Genomic DNA, 14,287 nt, shown 5'->3' on the forward strand with positions numbered 1-14,287 from the left:
AATAACACGGGGGGGGGGGTTACTTGATTGGTCAGCATTTACTGTACATAGAAGCTCCGTGCAGGACCCCTTTTTTTGCATTTCAGACAAATCTAAATATACCTCATACACACACATATGAAAGAATTAAATTGCAACCATTGCAGTTCATTGCATCATCTGATATCACAATATCTGTATCAGTTTACTGTATTTGTGACGCAGTGTCCCCAAAACACATTCCTGTACAGTTACAATAGCTGCTCACAATGATTATTTTCAGTTCAACTGATCTGTGAGTTATTATCAGTATGTGTTTGCATTGGTTTTCAGACTCTTTAATGGTTCTTTGTCTGTCAAGACACCCCGGGGCAGTGTGCGTATGCTTTGGGCTATTTTTCATAATCCATTAGCCCCTTATTTATTAAAGGCTATATACGCTTAACCATTCACTTTAGTGCCTGGAATTAGATTTTTCATGGAATATTTTACTCTTACATCTTAGAGCACCAAACTGTGTAAGGGGCACCAGAAGCACTCCTTTAAGTATTTGTTTTTCTTCAAGGCTGATCACAAGTTCCTGGACGCCAGCTGACAACATCAATTCGCTTTTGTCAAACCAAGAGTCAAAGATATTACATTTTTAATGATAGAAAACAGATTTACAAAGTTGGGACCACAGAATGTTTGGGATTTCTGTTTATCCAGAAACACAGTGGTTCAACATGGCACACCCCAGGGAAGGCCACCAGCTGTGTCTGTAGAAAAAAACCCAGCTAATTCTAAGGCAGGGTTCCGTCAACTTAAACTACCTCTTCGTATATTATAATAAAGGCAAAATTCTGGGTGCCCGGTTAACTCAGTCGGTATAGCTGGCGACCCTCATACGGAGTTGCTGCAACGGCCCGGGTTCAAATCTGACCGGCGGCCCCTTGCTGCATGTCATCCCCTCTCTCTCTGCCCCCCTTTCCAGTCTATCTACAGCTGTCTCTATCAATTTTGCCAAAAAAGTAACTTAAAAATAAATGCATAATTCTATTTTTTTTAAGTATTTTGTTTTTCGTGCAAAATAATAACAAACGTAAAAAGTGGAATGCGTGGAAAGAGTTGATAAGAACAAAGCAGGTTGCAGGCCTTCATTTGTTGTTCGGCTGAAAGATGATATAAAAATGTATATGGTAGTAATGACATTTACAGTATATTGCTCTTTCTAGTAGTACTTAAATGTTCATCCTACAAGATGACAATCGCAGTATTGTGACCCCAAGCCACTTCTACAGGGGGCCCAATTTACAATAGAAATTGTTACTTAATCCGTTGTTAAAACACCAGTGTGTAGGATTTAGTGACATCTAGTTGTATAGTTGCACTTGCTTCACCCTCCCTTTCTAAGCATGAAGGAGAAACTATGGTGGCTGTGATCACTTGAAAAGACTCCATGGAGGGCGTCTGCAGATAAAAACGGCAAATTCTAAGGTAACAAAAACATCATGATTATACAGTAACGAAAATATACCTATAAATATTATATTCCATTTCTTTTTATTCTAATAGATCCTCCTAAATGTTACACACTGGGCCTTTAATATTAGAAATATTGACTAAACTAAAAACTGAAACCGCTTAAAAATAAATCTAAACAGACCCCACATCAAAATATACAGTTAACAACTCAACCTTTTCCCCACCCTCCGAGAGTACTCTATCCATCAGCTTGTTGTGGTGGTAAGTGCTTTTCATTTAAGAGTTTTTGACTCTCATGTTTTTCCCCCCGAACTGAATGATGAGGACATGAGAGGAGCATCCATTTCAAAAACGTTCAGTAGATTAAAACATGGCTGCCAACCTGAAAACGCTGCTTGTCAGTGAAGACGGAGCATCTTATCAAACAGCAGGGGATCGCCAATTATTTAATGTGAAGCAATCTAGCATTCCACAATATATTATATGGCTCATTTGTTGATACACAGCTTTGTGGGTTTAAGCATCCTGGCAGGAAAAACACGAAGGGCGCCATTATCACGAGTATCGGAACCATCTAGATCATCTAATGCTCTCCACCGGCAACAATCCAATTCATGTCTTCAATCAATCATTCAGAGCTGCTCGCAGTGAGGCGAGAGAGAGATAAATGATTTTTGATGCAGTGAACCCACGCCAATCAGAGCGATAATTGTCAGAGGGCCACCTGCTAAACCACCTCTCCGATTGAAGGGAAGTTTAGTGAGTGATGTAGAGCCCTGATGTCAACAGAAAATTAGTTTGCACAACAAAGGCTCATGATTACAGAAATTGCCCTTATCCAATCTGATTGACAATAAAATAATCCGTCTAATTTAGAAGATAATTGTGCAATTTTCTGTGGGGAAGTAGCATAATTGATTTTGGGGGTGGAGGACGCGAAGGGAACGAAGGCCCTCTGGGAAGAGACATGACTTCTAAGTGGAAGAACAAAGCAACTTTCACATACTCCGCTGTCTCCCCTCTGGTCTGACTGGAGCTGCGTCGTCTCTCTGGAACATTGGGTCTGTGAAGTGCAGTTTGTCAGGGTCTAACAACAACAAATGGGATGAGTTCCACAGCATACATCTACCCATGTGTAATGGGTCTGATTTATCAGAGACAGCGGGTATCATCTATCTCTTGTTTAGGTTCTGATCAAGAACGGAGTTGTGACCGCGTGACAAATGTAATTAAAACGCCTTATCATCTCATGCTGCATGGTGAAATGCCTTAACTACACTGCTGCATGGTAATAGGGGCTGCACACACACACACACACACACACACACACACACACACACAGCCACATACTGTGCAGGAGAAGTAATGGCATTGTTAATTACCATACCGCTGCCACTGCTGCTGGCCGATATCTCACTTCCTTCACTCTCCCAGTCACACCTGCCAGCGTAGGAGTGATAAACTGGGTTCAACAGGGAGTGGAGAAGGAGGGAATGCTACTTTCCTGCTATGAATGCTAATGCAAACACATACAGTAGCTAGCAAGTGAGCTAACGAGGTCGTTACAAGTCCAGAGGTGCATGGCAGTGAGCGCCGTTAAGCTTGTTCTTCATACTGTGTATGTCTGCTGTCAGGAAGATGGACGACCGCAGCCTGTAATGCAAACCTACTCATATAAGACAAGTAACTGTAACACAAACTCTACAGCTAGTCTGTGTTTGTTAAGCGAACAATCCACACTGATCAACTGCAGTTACTTTCTTTAACTAACTGTGGCCAAATCAATAGCGTGTGACTCAGAGCTGTCAGTATTCTTGAGCTAACAATAGATCAAATGACTGTGTGTAATGTGAAAGAGTCACTGCTAGTGTCAAATCCACAGAGACATATCATCCAACTTTGCTTGGCATGGGAAATTTCTAAATTTGGATTATCCTAGCCGAAATAACTGTGATTCACAATATTATCACTACAATCATCAACATATGCTTAAAAAAATTAAATAGTAACTGTGGAGGGGTGTATTTCTATTTCTATAGGTCATTACTTATTTCACCATTTTAATTCTACTTGATTATCCATCTTATTTTGGTGTTTTATGGTTTACTCATAAAATACTTTGTGCACTTGCTTTTTCCCACTCTGTCTCACACACACCAGCTTGCCCCCACCTCTTTCTGCTTCTCTCTCCATGTATCATACAAGCTGTACACAGTATGTGTCTGTGCTGTTATTCTGTTGGTCAGCAGTATGTTTTAGAAAGAAACACAACTCACGTTTTGGCTTTTTCGCCTGTGATTCCATTTTTCAACAGCAGGTGAGCCGCAAGTGAAGGAGGCTCATTAATGAAGTCGCCTGTCAAAAACTAAACTGTTGCTTTACCTGCCCCATGCTTCTTAAACATCCACCAGATAACATCTCTCTCTGTTTCTTTTCAAACTGCTAAGACAAGTCCCTGACTGTTAATATACTGGATGGCCCGCACAAGTGAATCTATGTGTGTCAAAGGCTGAATAACCTTCCTGTGGAATAGAATAAATGTCTCAGCCGATCGGCTCTTCTGATCAGCATTTATCAAGATCAAACCAATAAGGAATATTGTCCAATCATTGACCAAAGGATCGGAGCACCCTTACTTGTCTTTGCTGTTTTGGTTTGCTCTCATCAACCATTTCCAGTTGCAGCATGCAGCTGATTTTAGAAAAGAAGCTCTGTTAAACCAGCTGTACACTACCAACCCAGCACCAAACAACAGGCAACGTTAGGAACTCACTATTGAACACAGTTCAGCATTTAGCAGCTTCAAAGCTTGAGTTTTACCTCAGGATGGTTGGTGGAGACCCAAACAGAGCTACAATCATCAGGTCGCCATAACAATGACTCCAGGTTAATGCTACGGTAATAGTTTGCCGGCATGTTCAGCATTGAAAAATGTCAGCGTTGTGTTGTCAACTTGTTGCGCTGCCCCAAAACTAAATGAATGCATGGTTAATGTTCCGTGGTTCATAACTGAGAAATAATTCAAAATGGTCATTTATCCTATCAGTTGTATTATATTTATATGATCATATTATTTTATTATCTCACAAATGTCTGCTAAAAAGTTAGCTTTTCCAATCAAATAGTAGGTAAAAAATTAACAATATAAGTTATTGGAGTCTGATGTAATACAATTCATGCCAGTGCATATCATCCAGTGCTGCATCTAATATATTAAATGCTTAAATCATAAAAACTAGAAATATTTATATCCAAATCAAGTATGACATAAAATCAGACCGGACCTTCAAAACTTTGATCAGCTAAATCTGACAGTTCTATCTCATTACTAATGTTAATAGTGAATGCCTACATTAATAGTAAAATTTTTTGATTGATACTAGTGATAGTTCCTGCATTCAGTGAGTATTCCAGGAATGACGTATTGCATACATTTGGGGGATTGAATAAAAAATGGTCGAAACCAAAGCAGATTGGCTTTTAGTTCCTTGTATGGGTCAAATTCTGTTTGCCTGCTAAACATTTTTCAAACTCCACAACCACTGTTTGTTGTAGTGGAATCTTTTTTTGCTTTAACTTATCATTATGAAGTAAATGTTGATTGCACAGTGAAATGGCTATAGACTAATGACACCCTCCGCGTTTAGATTGGTTCCCTTTATGCTTCACTTTCTGTCTGCCACCGGGCACAATATTTCCTGGGAAAATGAAGGTTCGATTTACGAGACTTCTAAATAGACTAAATGAATAAACAAATGCACGTCTTTTCTCCTAATGTTTTCTTCGAACGTTAATGTTACTACCCCCTTTTGCGAATCTTTTGTTTACATCAGACGTGGGGCTTTAAAATGTGAGGCAGGAAGAATACACTGCAGTGTTTTCAAAGCCAGAAAATTCAGCAGCAGCAGCAGCAAAGGAACTGTTGGGTCACTGGTATCGATTAACAACGCTATTGCTGCACACCTCTGAGATACTGTATGGTCATTCTGTGTAATGGGACATAAAAACCTGATTATACTGCACATTTAACCACAAGCTTTCAAAAAAAACCTTTTGCTCCACTGTTGTGTGAAGGTGCATACATGTGTCTGTACTTTATGGCAAATCTTCGGAAGTAGTGAGAAAGAAATAGTCTCTGTAACTTCCCTTCTAACCTTCCAAAATAGATTGAATCAATGAAAACCTCACTGCAAGTATCCCCCCAGGGTGACCAATTTCTTTAGGTGCCTACCTCGTATAGGTCCAGCATCTGGTTCCCTCCGATGCCCCTGGTGGTTTTGACATTCTCCATGGCCAAGGTGAAGTAGATTCCCCTGGTGTCGGACAGGTAGAGGTTATAGGTGTCGTTCTGGTTCCACTCCTGCACCGCCGCAAATACCTGCTTCTCATCAGTGCTGACAATGTGTAAATCCTATCAGGGAGCAGGGAGAGATTAAGAGGAGTTATGACTCAAGGCGGAGAGGTGACGGATTAGAACATGCTGACCCTGTGGGGACTGGTCACAAGATCAATGCCGTGGTGTGAATATAAATGGTTGACGACATACTGTAAGGTGTAGCTCACTCAGGGGCTCACCACTACTAGATGTAGGACTTTAAAAGGACAGTATGCTGTGCCAGCATTTAAAAGATAACAAAATGGAAAAAAGCTGGTGACACGGAATGCAAATATTTGAAGGTTATATAAATGTGAGATATAATAATATAGCAGGAAACAACTATTTGCTATGTAAATATATAGTGTAGTCATGGTGTCCTGAGCAGAGAATGAAGTCACACTCCCTCTGCCTGTGTTGCCATCGCAGTTTCTCTGTGGTTTGTTTACACAGCCTGTCTGCTCCATGTGCAGCTGAGGAGAAACTGCTGTTTTTCTCATGTATGTACATTGGTGAACCAGACTTGGTAATTGTTGGAACAGTGGAAAGACTAGCAAAGCCTGTTGAGTTTTATATTGTTTCTTTTTAATGAAGTTACAAATATATCCCAAGGATTATCGTTAGCTTATGTTGCGATCACTTCAGCTCTTTCCACAAATATTTTCAGATCTAACTTGTAAATTAAGGGTTTCTTTTGACCAAACCAGAGTTTGTGACTGTTGGAGAGACTCACAAAGACTGTTTGCTTGACTTTTTTTTTGTGTCCCATTGTCAGGATTCCTACCAAGTGTGAACCTATCATGAAGTCACCCAATTGGTTTATGGAGTACCATTTTGAGGCCTTGAGTAAGGCGTTTTGGCTGTCGCCACAACAGTTTGTCGGAGCCAGCGCATGTTGAGCTGCTCTCATTGGCTGCGCAGTTTTGACTGGTCCATAGCAGGAAACAATAGGGGCTCGCCTGGTCACACACAATCTCGTTTTACAGCTAAATAGTACACTAAAATATATTTCTGAAACGATTTTAAGTCAGAAATAGGCATCGAAGTAACAGAATGTGGATCCATATTTGATCAGCACTGCTTAGTTTGACATTTTGTTTTGAGTTTGGTGCGTTGAGCTGGACAGACTCACTGAAAGTGACCTGTCAATCATGGGGTAGCCCCGCCCAAAATGGTAAATTGTACTCTAAATGGGACCATAATTTACTAAATGAATATCATGCTGTACGGAAGAAGATGTTAAACTAGTGATTAAGACCATAAACTCCTCATGTTTACTGAGCTCATAAATGAAGTGAGAAGTCGGCTCATTCTCCATTAGAGTGAATGGGATTGCTGTGTTATTGCAGCCAATGGAGCTCCCCCTGCTGGCCTTTATATAAAATGCAGAACACGTTGGCTTGACTTTTATGACCCAAAAGCTTTTTACATTATATATACTGTCAATGGTTCCTACGCATTTTCAGTATCACAATTCCATAATTTTCCGGACTAAAATTTCCAGAATTCTTGGTTGATTTTTCAGACCATATATGGCATCTGAGTACAAATAGCTAGATGTTTATGACATAAATAAATGGTTTAATAAACCAACAGTTAACATGTAAATCTGTTCTCTTCTGAGCTTGCTTTTGACGATGTAAAGCTCACTCTGGCCTGCAATCCTTTGCACAATTCTAAATTTTATATATGAGAAAACAGAATAGGACCAGTAGTCCATAAGCACAAATATTTTTCCATACTCTCTTTTCATTTTCCCTTCTTATCCAGACCTGGATACATATTCCATACTTTAGTGTACTGCGTGGGAACCCTGCATTGTTTTGATCTGAGATACTGGTGTGACAAACCAGTGGCAAGGGAATGTATTTATAGCCTTTAACTAAGTCTAGTATTAATTGACTTTGTGACATTCTGAAATGAAAACAGATTTGTATGAGTCATAGAGAGAAAAAGTCAAAATACTTGTCAGGCAAGGTTTTCAGCGACTTACCTTTGGCAGGGAATATTTGGGAAGCTTGGTTTGTATAAACGAGTCTCTCTTGTAGGACACATAATAGGTGGCTCGTCCTGATGTGGGAACCTATAACACATAAAGTACAATTAATGTCATATATTGAACATTACATGCAGCATTTCCCTCTATTATCTGGAGCTTTGGTTTAGCAACATTATACTTCCCTTAGCCCTGCATGTGATGGAGCTGTGCTGCTAAACAAATGCAGAGGACACCTTGTATCAAGGCCTCGTGTAACCTCATCACAGACACCATATCATATTTTCAATCAATTAAAGTGGCGGGTGAAAGAGCACATCAATCTCTCTCTATCTCTCTTTGTCCTGCTGATTTTCAAGGCACTGCTGGATACACTGAGGTTTTTTCTTTTGGCCATTTATAGCCATCTCCTGGCTTGCATTCAGAGGATGCTGCTCTATCTAGGTGTCAATGCACTTGGTGGTTTCAAAGTGGACTTTGGTAAATATCTCATAGGACAATCAATAGTCTCATTATTCTTTGTCAAGAGAAATCTTTAAGTTGCCCAACCAAGCCTCATTTGCTAGAGGGAAAAAAAGTCGTCCATAATGGTCTGAGACCCTTTGCAAACACTCCAAGCTGTTAGTTGTTAGCTTATGCAGCAAGAAAACACAGGGCTTTTGTCATTAGCCTCGAGGCCACAGAAGCCAGGCACCTCATACACACACACATGCAGAGACACACAGAACAAAGTGAGACCACAGCTCCATAACCCACTTTTCGTTCCTATCAATAACGACATGAAATTCATTAGAGGAAAAACCTTCAAATCAAACTTCTGGCTATGTGCTGAAGAGAAGTGATATCAGTATTAATGTTGTATGACAGGGCTGATTCTTTTACTGATCTTGTAAGTGCTCCGAATGGCTCAGAAGAGAGAAAACAAGCTCTGAGAGGAAATATAGCGGGCCAGCAGTGAGCACTGCGGAACAGTCCCACATGCAATTGAGTGAAGGAGCGGGAGATCGATGGCGGGGTAACCAGAGGCGGTTTGAACTTTGAGAGGAATTGGTATGATTGATTTTTTTTCCTTTCCCATCCCTTTCAGGATCTTTCGTCTGTGACGCATACGTGTTAAAATGTGGAGGTGCAAGAATTGAAGGGGAGGTTTAGGTTGAGTGCTTGTGAGTTTACGTGAGAGACTTCGGAGAGGTCAAACAGGATTGAAGGTTCTTTGGAGAACAACTCTATTTCTTTGTGTAATGCGCTGCCAAGGCCAGTAAGGCTTCCAGAGGAAGCGCTCGTCTGTAGGTAGCTCAGGTAAGTAGGTTTCTGAAAAATCCCTCTTCTGTGCTGAATAAAACATTTAGTGGGATCAAACAGCAGGAATAGCACCATTACAGGTACTACTACAACTGCTACTGCTGACAATAATAATAAAAGGCAGGATTTCTCAGTCATTGCTATTATTAGTATAATGTCCCTAATATATTATTAAAACCACAAAAAGTACATTTGTAAAGCACATTTAGCACAGTAGGGTGATTCAGGTTTTCACAGGCTGATGTCAGGCTGTGGTGGACTGTGGAGAGGTGAGCAGGAAAGGCTTTTGGAGGACATGGGTCATTTACTCTCTCCAAGAGAGTGCTGTATAAGTTTAGGAGCAGCTGGTTCTGCAAATAGTGAAGCTTATCTTGAGATTGCTGGAGGTGGTGCCGGCCGTTGCATACTCACATTTACACATACAGACATTTTGAAGAGGTGAATTGGTGAGCAGAGAGCGTAACCACACACTTTTCTTTCCTCAACAGGTGCTGAAAACACCGTTAACAGGTATCAAGCACCACAACAGTTGTCGGAGGTAAATTGGACTAAAATTGGTATTGTCATGGACTAGCCATGTAATTATGCTGACTTTTCCTATTGACTTTTAAATGTGTGAAACCTCATTACACAACGTCAAAGTAAATAATATTCACGCTGTAGAGGAAATTAAAATACAACCCATAAATTGCATCGTTGTTATTTGGAATTCAGGACATTACCATTTCAGATTTTTCTGTTGTACAAATGATTAATATGACACACCGGGCAGTGGCAAGGATGAATATTAAAACTAGTGTGGCTTCACAGCGAATCAAAGCACAAATGCTCAGGTGAGGTAAAAGTAAAGGGATTTTAACACATTTTCTTTGCCAAGCACAATTATTGGTAACTTTATTTAGATTAGTCTGCCAACAGATAGTTAGTTAGGATTCAGCAACTCTTTCCTGATATGACACCGCTGTGGTTTAGCTTTGGTTAAGTTTTGGCAAAAAGAAAAACAGTATACTCTTCAGATAGTCTGTCAAACATCTACAGACAAGAAAAACACTTGAATTATTACAAATACTATGTACTACATAATATAAATGATTTGTGGGCAGACTATCCAACTTAAGTGTTATCCAATGATGTGTAAAGGTCTTTGTAGAACAAAACTGACAATTTAACACCCAACTCTCAGATCTGCGTAACTTTGAGTCATTTTTAGCTTCATTATTCTGGACAACAGCAGAGAGGCAACAGAAACATGTGGCTGCTAAATATGTTGAGCACAAGCTTGGGGAGTAACGGATTACATGTAACTGAGTTACGTAATCAGGATTGAAAATAAGGTGACTGTAATCCATTACATTTGCACAAAAGTTGTCGTTGGTAAATATTATCTAAGCTAGGAGCCAGATATTTGTCTTTGGAGCTTGCAGAGCAAATCAAAGATGGCAAGTAAGTGTAGGCTACTGAAATAAAGTATTTGACTGATGGCCAGAAACATATCCAACTGTTGCATTTAAGTCAGATCCTGTTTGCTTACATGTTAGCAGGTCTAGCTTCTGTTTCTATGACTTTTATCAGTCTTTTTTACCCATACGTAGATTAACACAGCAAAGAAAATCAGCGAACATAATGCTATGTAATGACAAATAACATAATCCTAATTGAATCCACACTCACATTTCATACAAAATAGCCACGCTAGCTATAGTGACTCCTCAATACATAAGACACATTTTATTTAGGGTTGTGTCTACATAGCATAATCCATGTACCACATAGAGCCCTACCTGTATGAATATGTAGTCATCTTGAACCACCAAAGAGCTGATGTCGATGTATCCAGGGAAAGGGTAGTTCCTGTTGGCTTCTGTGCACATCTGAGCTCTGCATGTGACATACTGCACATCTGTCAGATAGAAAGACGCAGAAAGCATGAGAGGTTTATGACTACTAACTCAAGTATGCTTCTTATATACAGAGCAGTAGCAATACCTTATCAGCAACAAGTGATGAATTGAGGGTTTTGAATGGTAGCCATTTTCTTCAAATAATAAAGTGGCACTCACAATGTATGGGTGTTACTTGAACTGTGAGAGGTTTTACTCCACCCATCTACGCAGCCTGACATTTTCTCTGACTAATTTAGTCTCTTGCTAGCAGCAGATTTATTATTGATATGTGCAGATACCACAAACAACCATCCCCAGCCTGTCAGTCATACCACAGTTATATGAGAAAAAAGCACTGCTTGTATCTCAGAATGACGCTACTCCGACATCACAGGCTGGCGTGAACAGTTTCACCTATGTCACCTATTTCAAGACCTTGCTGGTACTGCCATTCAGAGTTATGGAGCTGACATTCAGCAAGTGAAAGGGAAGAGAAGAAAGGCCATATTCAAGAATCATGCACTGGGTTTATTGGTGGGGCAAGCCAGTGCCGTTTCCCCGGGGAAGCCTTCTTTTCTCCAGGAGGAATTCATCCCTATGGAGACCTGTTCATTACTCCTCTTTGATGTGTATGTGTGTGTACTTACTTCCATCTGGCGTATGAGCCTCCATGTGGACCAGGTCTGGCTCCTTGTCTAGCCCCGAGACAGACCTTGGAGAGAATGACAGACCGTGGAAGAATACATATCCATAATAGCAATGAATAGAAAGGAGTCCATAGAATAAAAGAAGAAACAAGACCAGTGCAGAGGGAGGGTGGAAGAGGAAACAGAAGGATCTAGCAGAGGCATCCAGTTAGAGCTGTTTCTTAAACTAGTGAGGAGAATACAGGAAAGTTCCACACATATTCGGAATGCCACATTATGACAAGCATATCTACAGCTACTCCAGGCTAGTTCCCTTGCAGCATAATGCAACAATACAAAGAAATACAAATACAGTCTCATCATTGAGTCAGGGTCACTGCACTCTATGACTATGAGTATATCTCTGGGTAAAATCTAGCTTTTTGCTCATTTCATTGCTTGTGGATTAGACTGGATGGACACAGCTTTCCCATTGTGGTGATATTTCATATCCCTTGGAGGCTGATGGAGCCATTGTCTAAATGCAGCCAACTGGAGGCTTGCCTAGCCATTGCTAGAGGCCCCTCCAGTGTTTAGATGTCCTTGAAGGGGCTTTGGCGGTGAAGGACGATACCAGCGATGAATTGTGCACATTATTTAGGATTATTCTACAATGGCACAGAAACAGGTCCAGATTTATGCAAGTTACGGTGCATATAGCCAACGGTGAACCCGGGGACACACCCCAGTCACCTCAAAGAGGGGCAGAGGAGCAGTGAGTTGGAATAGATCTGGGCCTACGTTTGTGATGAGTGTGCACTTTCAGACATAGTAGGTACACTGCAGGGGGAATGAGCAGCAGACGTGACTGGATGAGAAGTGACAGGGACGTCCCGGATCCATTATTAGTCATAGCTCCTCATACTGTACGCAAGCTTCTGTATCTGCATGTACAAATGCATATGTAGAAAACCAGCCTCTTTGCCTTCTACTACTGGTGTAAAACATAATGTTTATTATTTATGTGGAATATGCCTGATATGAATGGGGCGCGTGTGCGAAATGAAGTAAAATGCGACATGCCCTCGGACACTGAATGCAAAGCATGTTCTGAAGGATGAGATTAATCTCTGGCTGATTGTATCAAGGGGTAGGAAATGTGCAGAATTTCGGCAGCATCACCATGCAGTCACACAGTTTGTTCTAAGCCGTCAATATCACTCGCTCAGTCGTGCATAACACGAGCAACAGTTTCTGCATTGCTGAGTTCACCAAACTTTAGAGAAAGGGAATCAAAAATGAAAAAATATGCGGAAAAGGATGACTCACCAGTAGAATCTGTTTGGAGTGACTTGTTCGTGGATGAGCTGCCATTTTCTTCCAAAGTCCACAGAGCTGTACAGCTATGGAGATATCAGACAGAAGAGAAAAAACTTGGTCTTGTTAGCAAGATGAATGCATGTGTCTGAAGTGGTCCAGCTTCTAATTAGACTGGCTGATTTAAACCGTGACGAGCGAGCAAGAGACATGGCTGGATAATTCCACTGTGGAGGTTAGTCTGGGGCTGTAAAGCATTATCGGGAGAGATAGGCTGACATAGCGCTGAGCGGCTATCATCATTACCAACTGGCCATTTAAGCTAACATACTGTCACAGATATAGGCATCTCTTGTCCTCCTATTCCTTTCTCCCCTTATAAATGAGAGAGATAGGTTTAGAAAAAGCGCTTCACAGAAATAATAAATAAAAACTGAAATAGACATGACATTAATGTGACCACTTTCGGCTTGATCAGCAAATAATTCAGTTTGATTCAGTAGGTTTTAGCCTGCTTTTGTATTAAAAACAAATGTTGCACCCAGTGTAAACCAGCAGTCCTACAGAATGAGCGCACATGAATGCAAGGAATGATATATAGCTCAGTTGACGTGAAGGTGTACAGTATGTAGCCAGTGGCCCAATTTCAATGTACTAATTACATTTTCTGGTGCTCGGGCAAACAATTAATAACCCAGGTGCATTTCCCCAACACTGTATTGATTGATGTTGTAGAAAGAGTTCCCTTATGCCTTGCTGTGTCGGTGCATTGTTATTTCCTTGCAGCGTGGCGAGTCGGTGGCCCCAGTTGAGCTCTATGCTAATGTTCCTACTTGTTGCCTTTTATCACGGCAAAATCTGACACTTACTCTGATAAAAGGATACACATTTGTCACCCACTGCAAATGTATTTGTCAGCTTCGCAAGGGGAAATCTGTCTATGACGGCAGGTGTGTTTTCCATTTAAAAATTACATTAACCAGTGTTCCTCAAAATCGTACAGCAGGCGTGCCATACATAGGCAGAATGTAGCGATAATCGGCTTCTAATTTAAAACTGGCTTCACATGCGGATGTTAAACTCTATCATATGATTATTATTCCATCATATAATCAGCACTAGCAGGCCATGTGTGTGTCTTGAAAATGATGAGCAATGGCATGAGGCCGAATCATCTATCTTAGTGTCCCGTGTGTGGTTAAGGCATGGATCTAGTGTTAGCTGGGAGCAAACATTTGTCTAAACCTTTATGAAGTTGAACAGAGTCTAATATACTGTGCCCATAGGCGTCTATTCTACAGAAAATTAGATTTCTGATTCTTCCAACTTCAGTAAAGAAAGGCTC

General features: G+C 40.7%; 1 protein-coding gene across 1 annotated transcript in view; it reads right to left on the bottom strand.

The window, feature by feature from the left end:
* Positions 1–14,287, bottom strand: part of sorcs3a (sortilin related VPS10 domain containing receptor 3a) — a 225,355-nt gene that overhangs the window by 55,825 nt on the left and 155,243 nt on the right. The window contains exons 5-9 of the mRNA XM_051386085.1: positions 12,955–13,028; positions 11,647–11,711; positions 10,898–11,016; positions 7,812–7,901; positions 5,675–5,854 (exon numbers count right to left, since the gene is read on the bottom strand). Of these exons, the coding sequence (XP_051242045.1) occupies positions 5,675–5,854; positions 7,812–7,901; positions 10,898–11,016; positions 11,647–11,711; positions 12,955–13,028 (528 nt within the window). The remainder of the gene's footprint in view (positions 1–5,674; positions 5,855–7,811; positions 7,902–10,897; positions 11,017–11,646; positions 11,712–12,954; positions 13,029–14,287) is intronic.

The sequence above is a fragment of the Dicentrarchus labrax genome, unplaced genomic scaffold (assembly GCF_905237075.1).
Source record: "Dicentrarchus labrax unplaced genomic scaffold, dlabrax2021, whole genome shotgun sequence".
Lineage (NCBI taxonomy): Eukaryota > Metazoa > Chordata > Actinopteri > Moronidae > Dicentrarchus > Dicentrarchus labrax.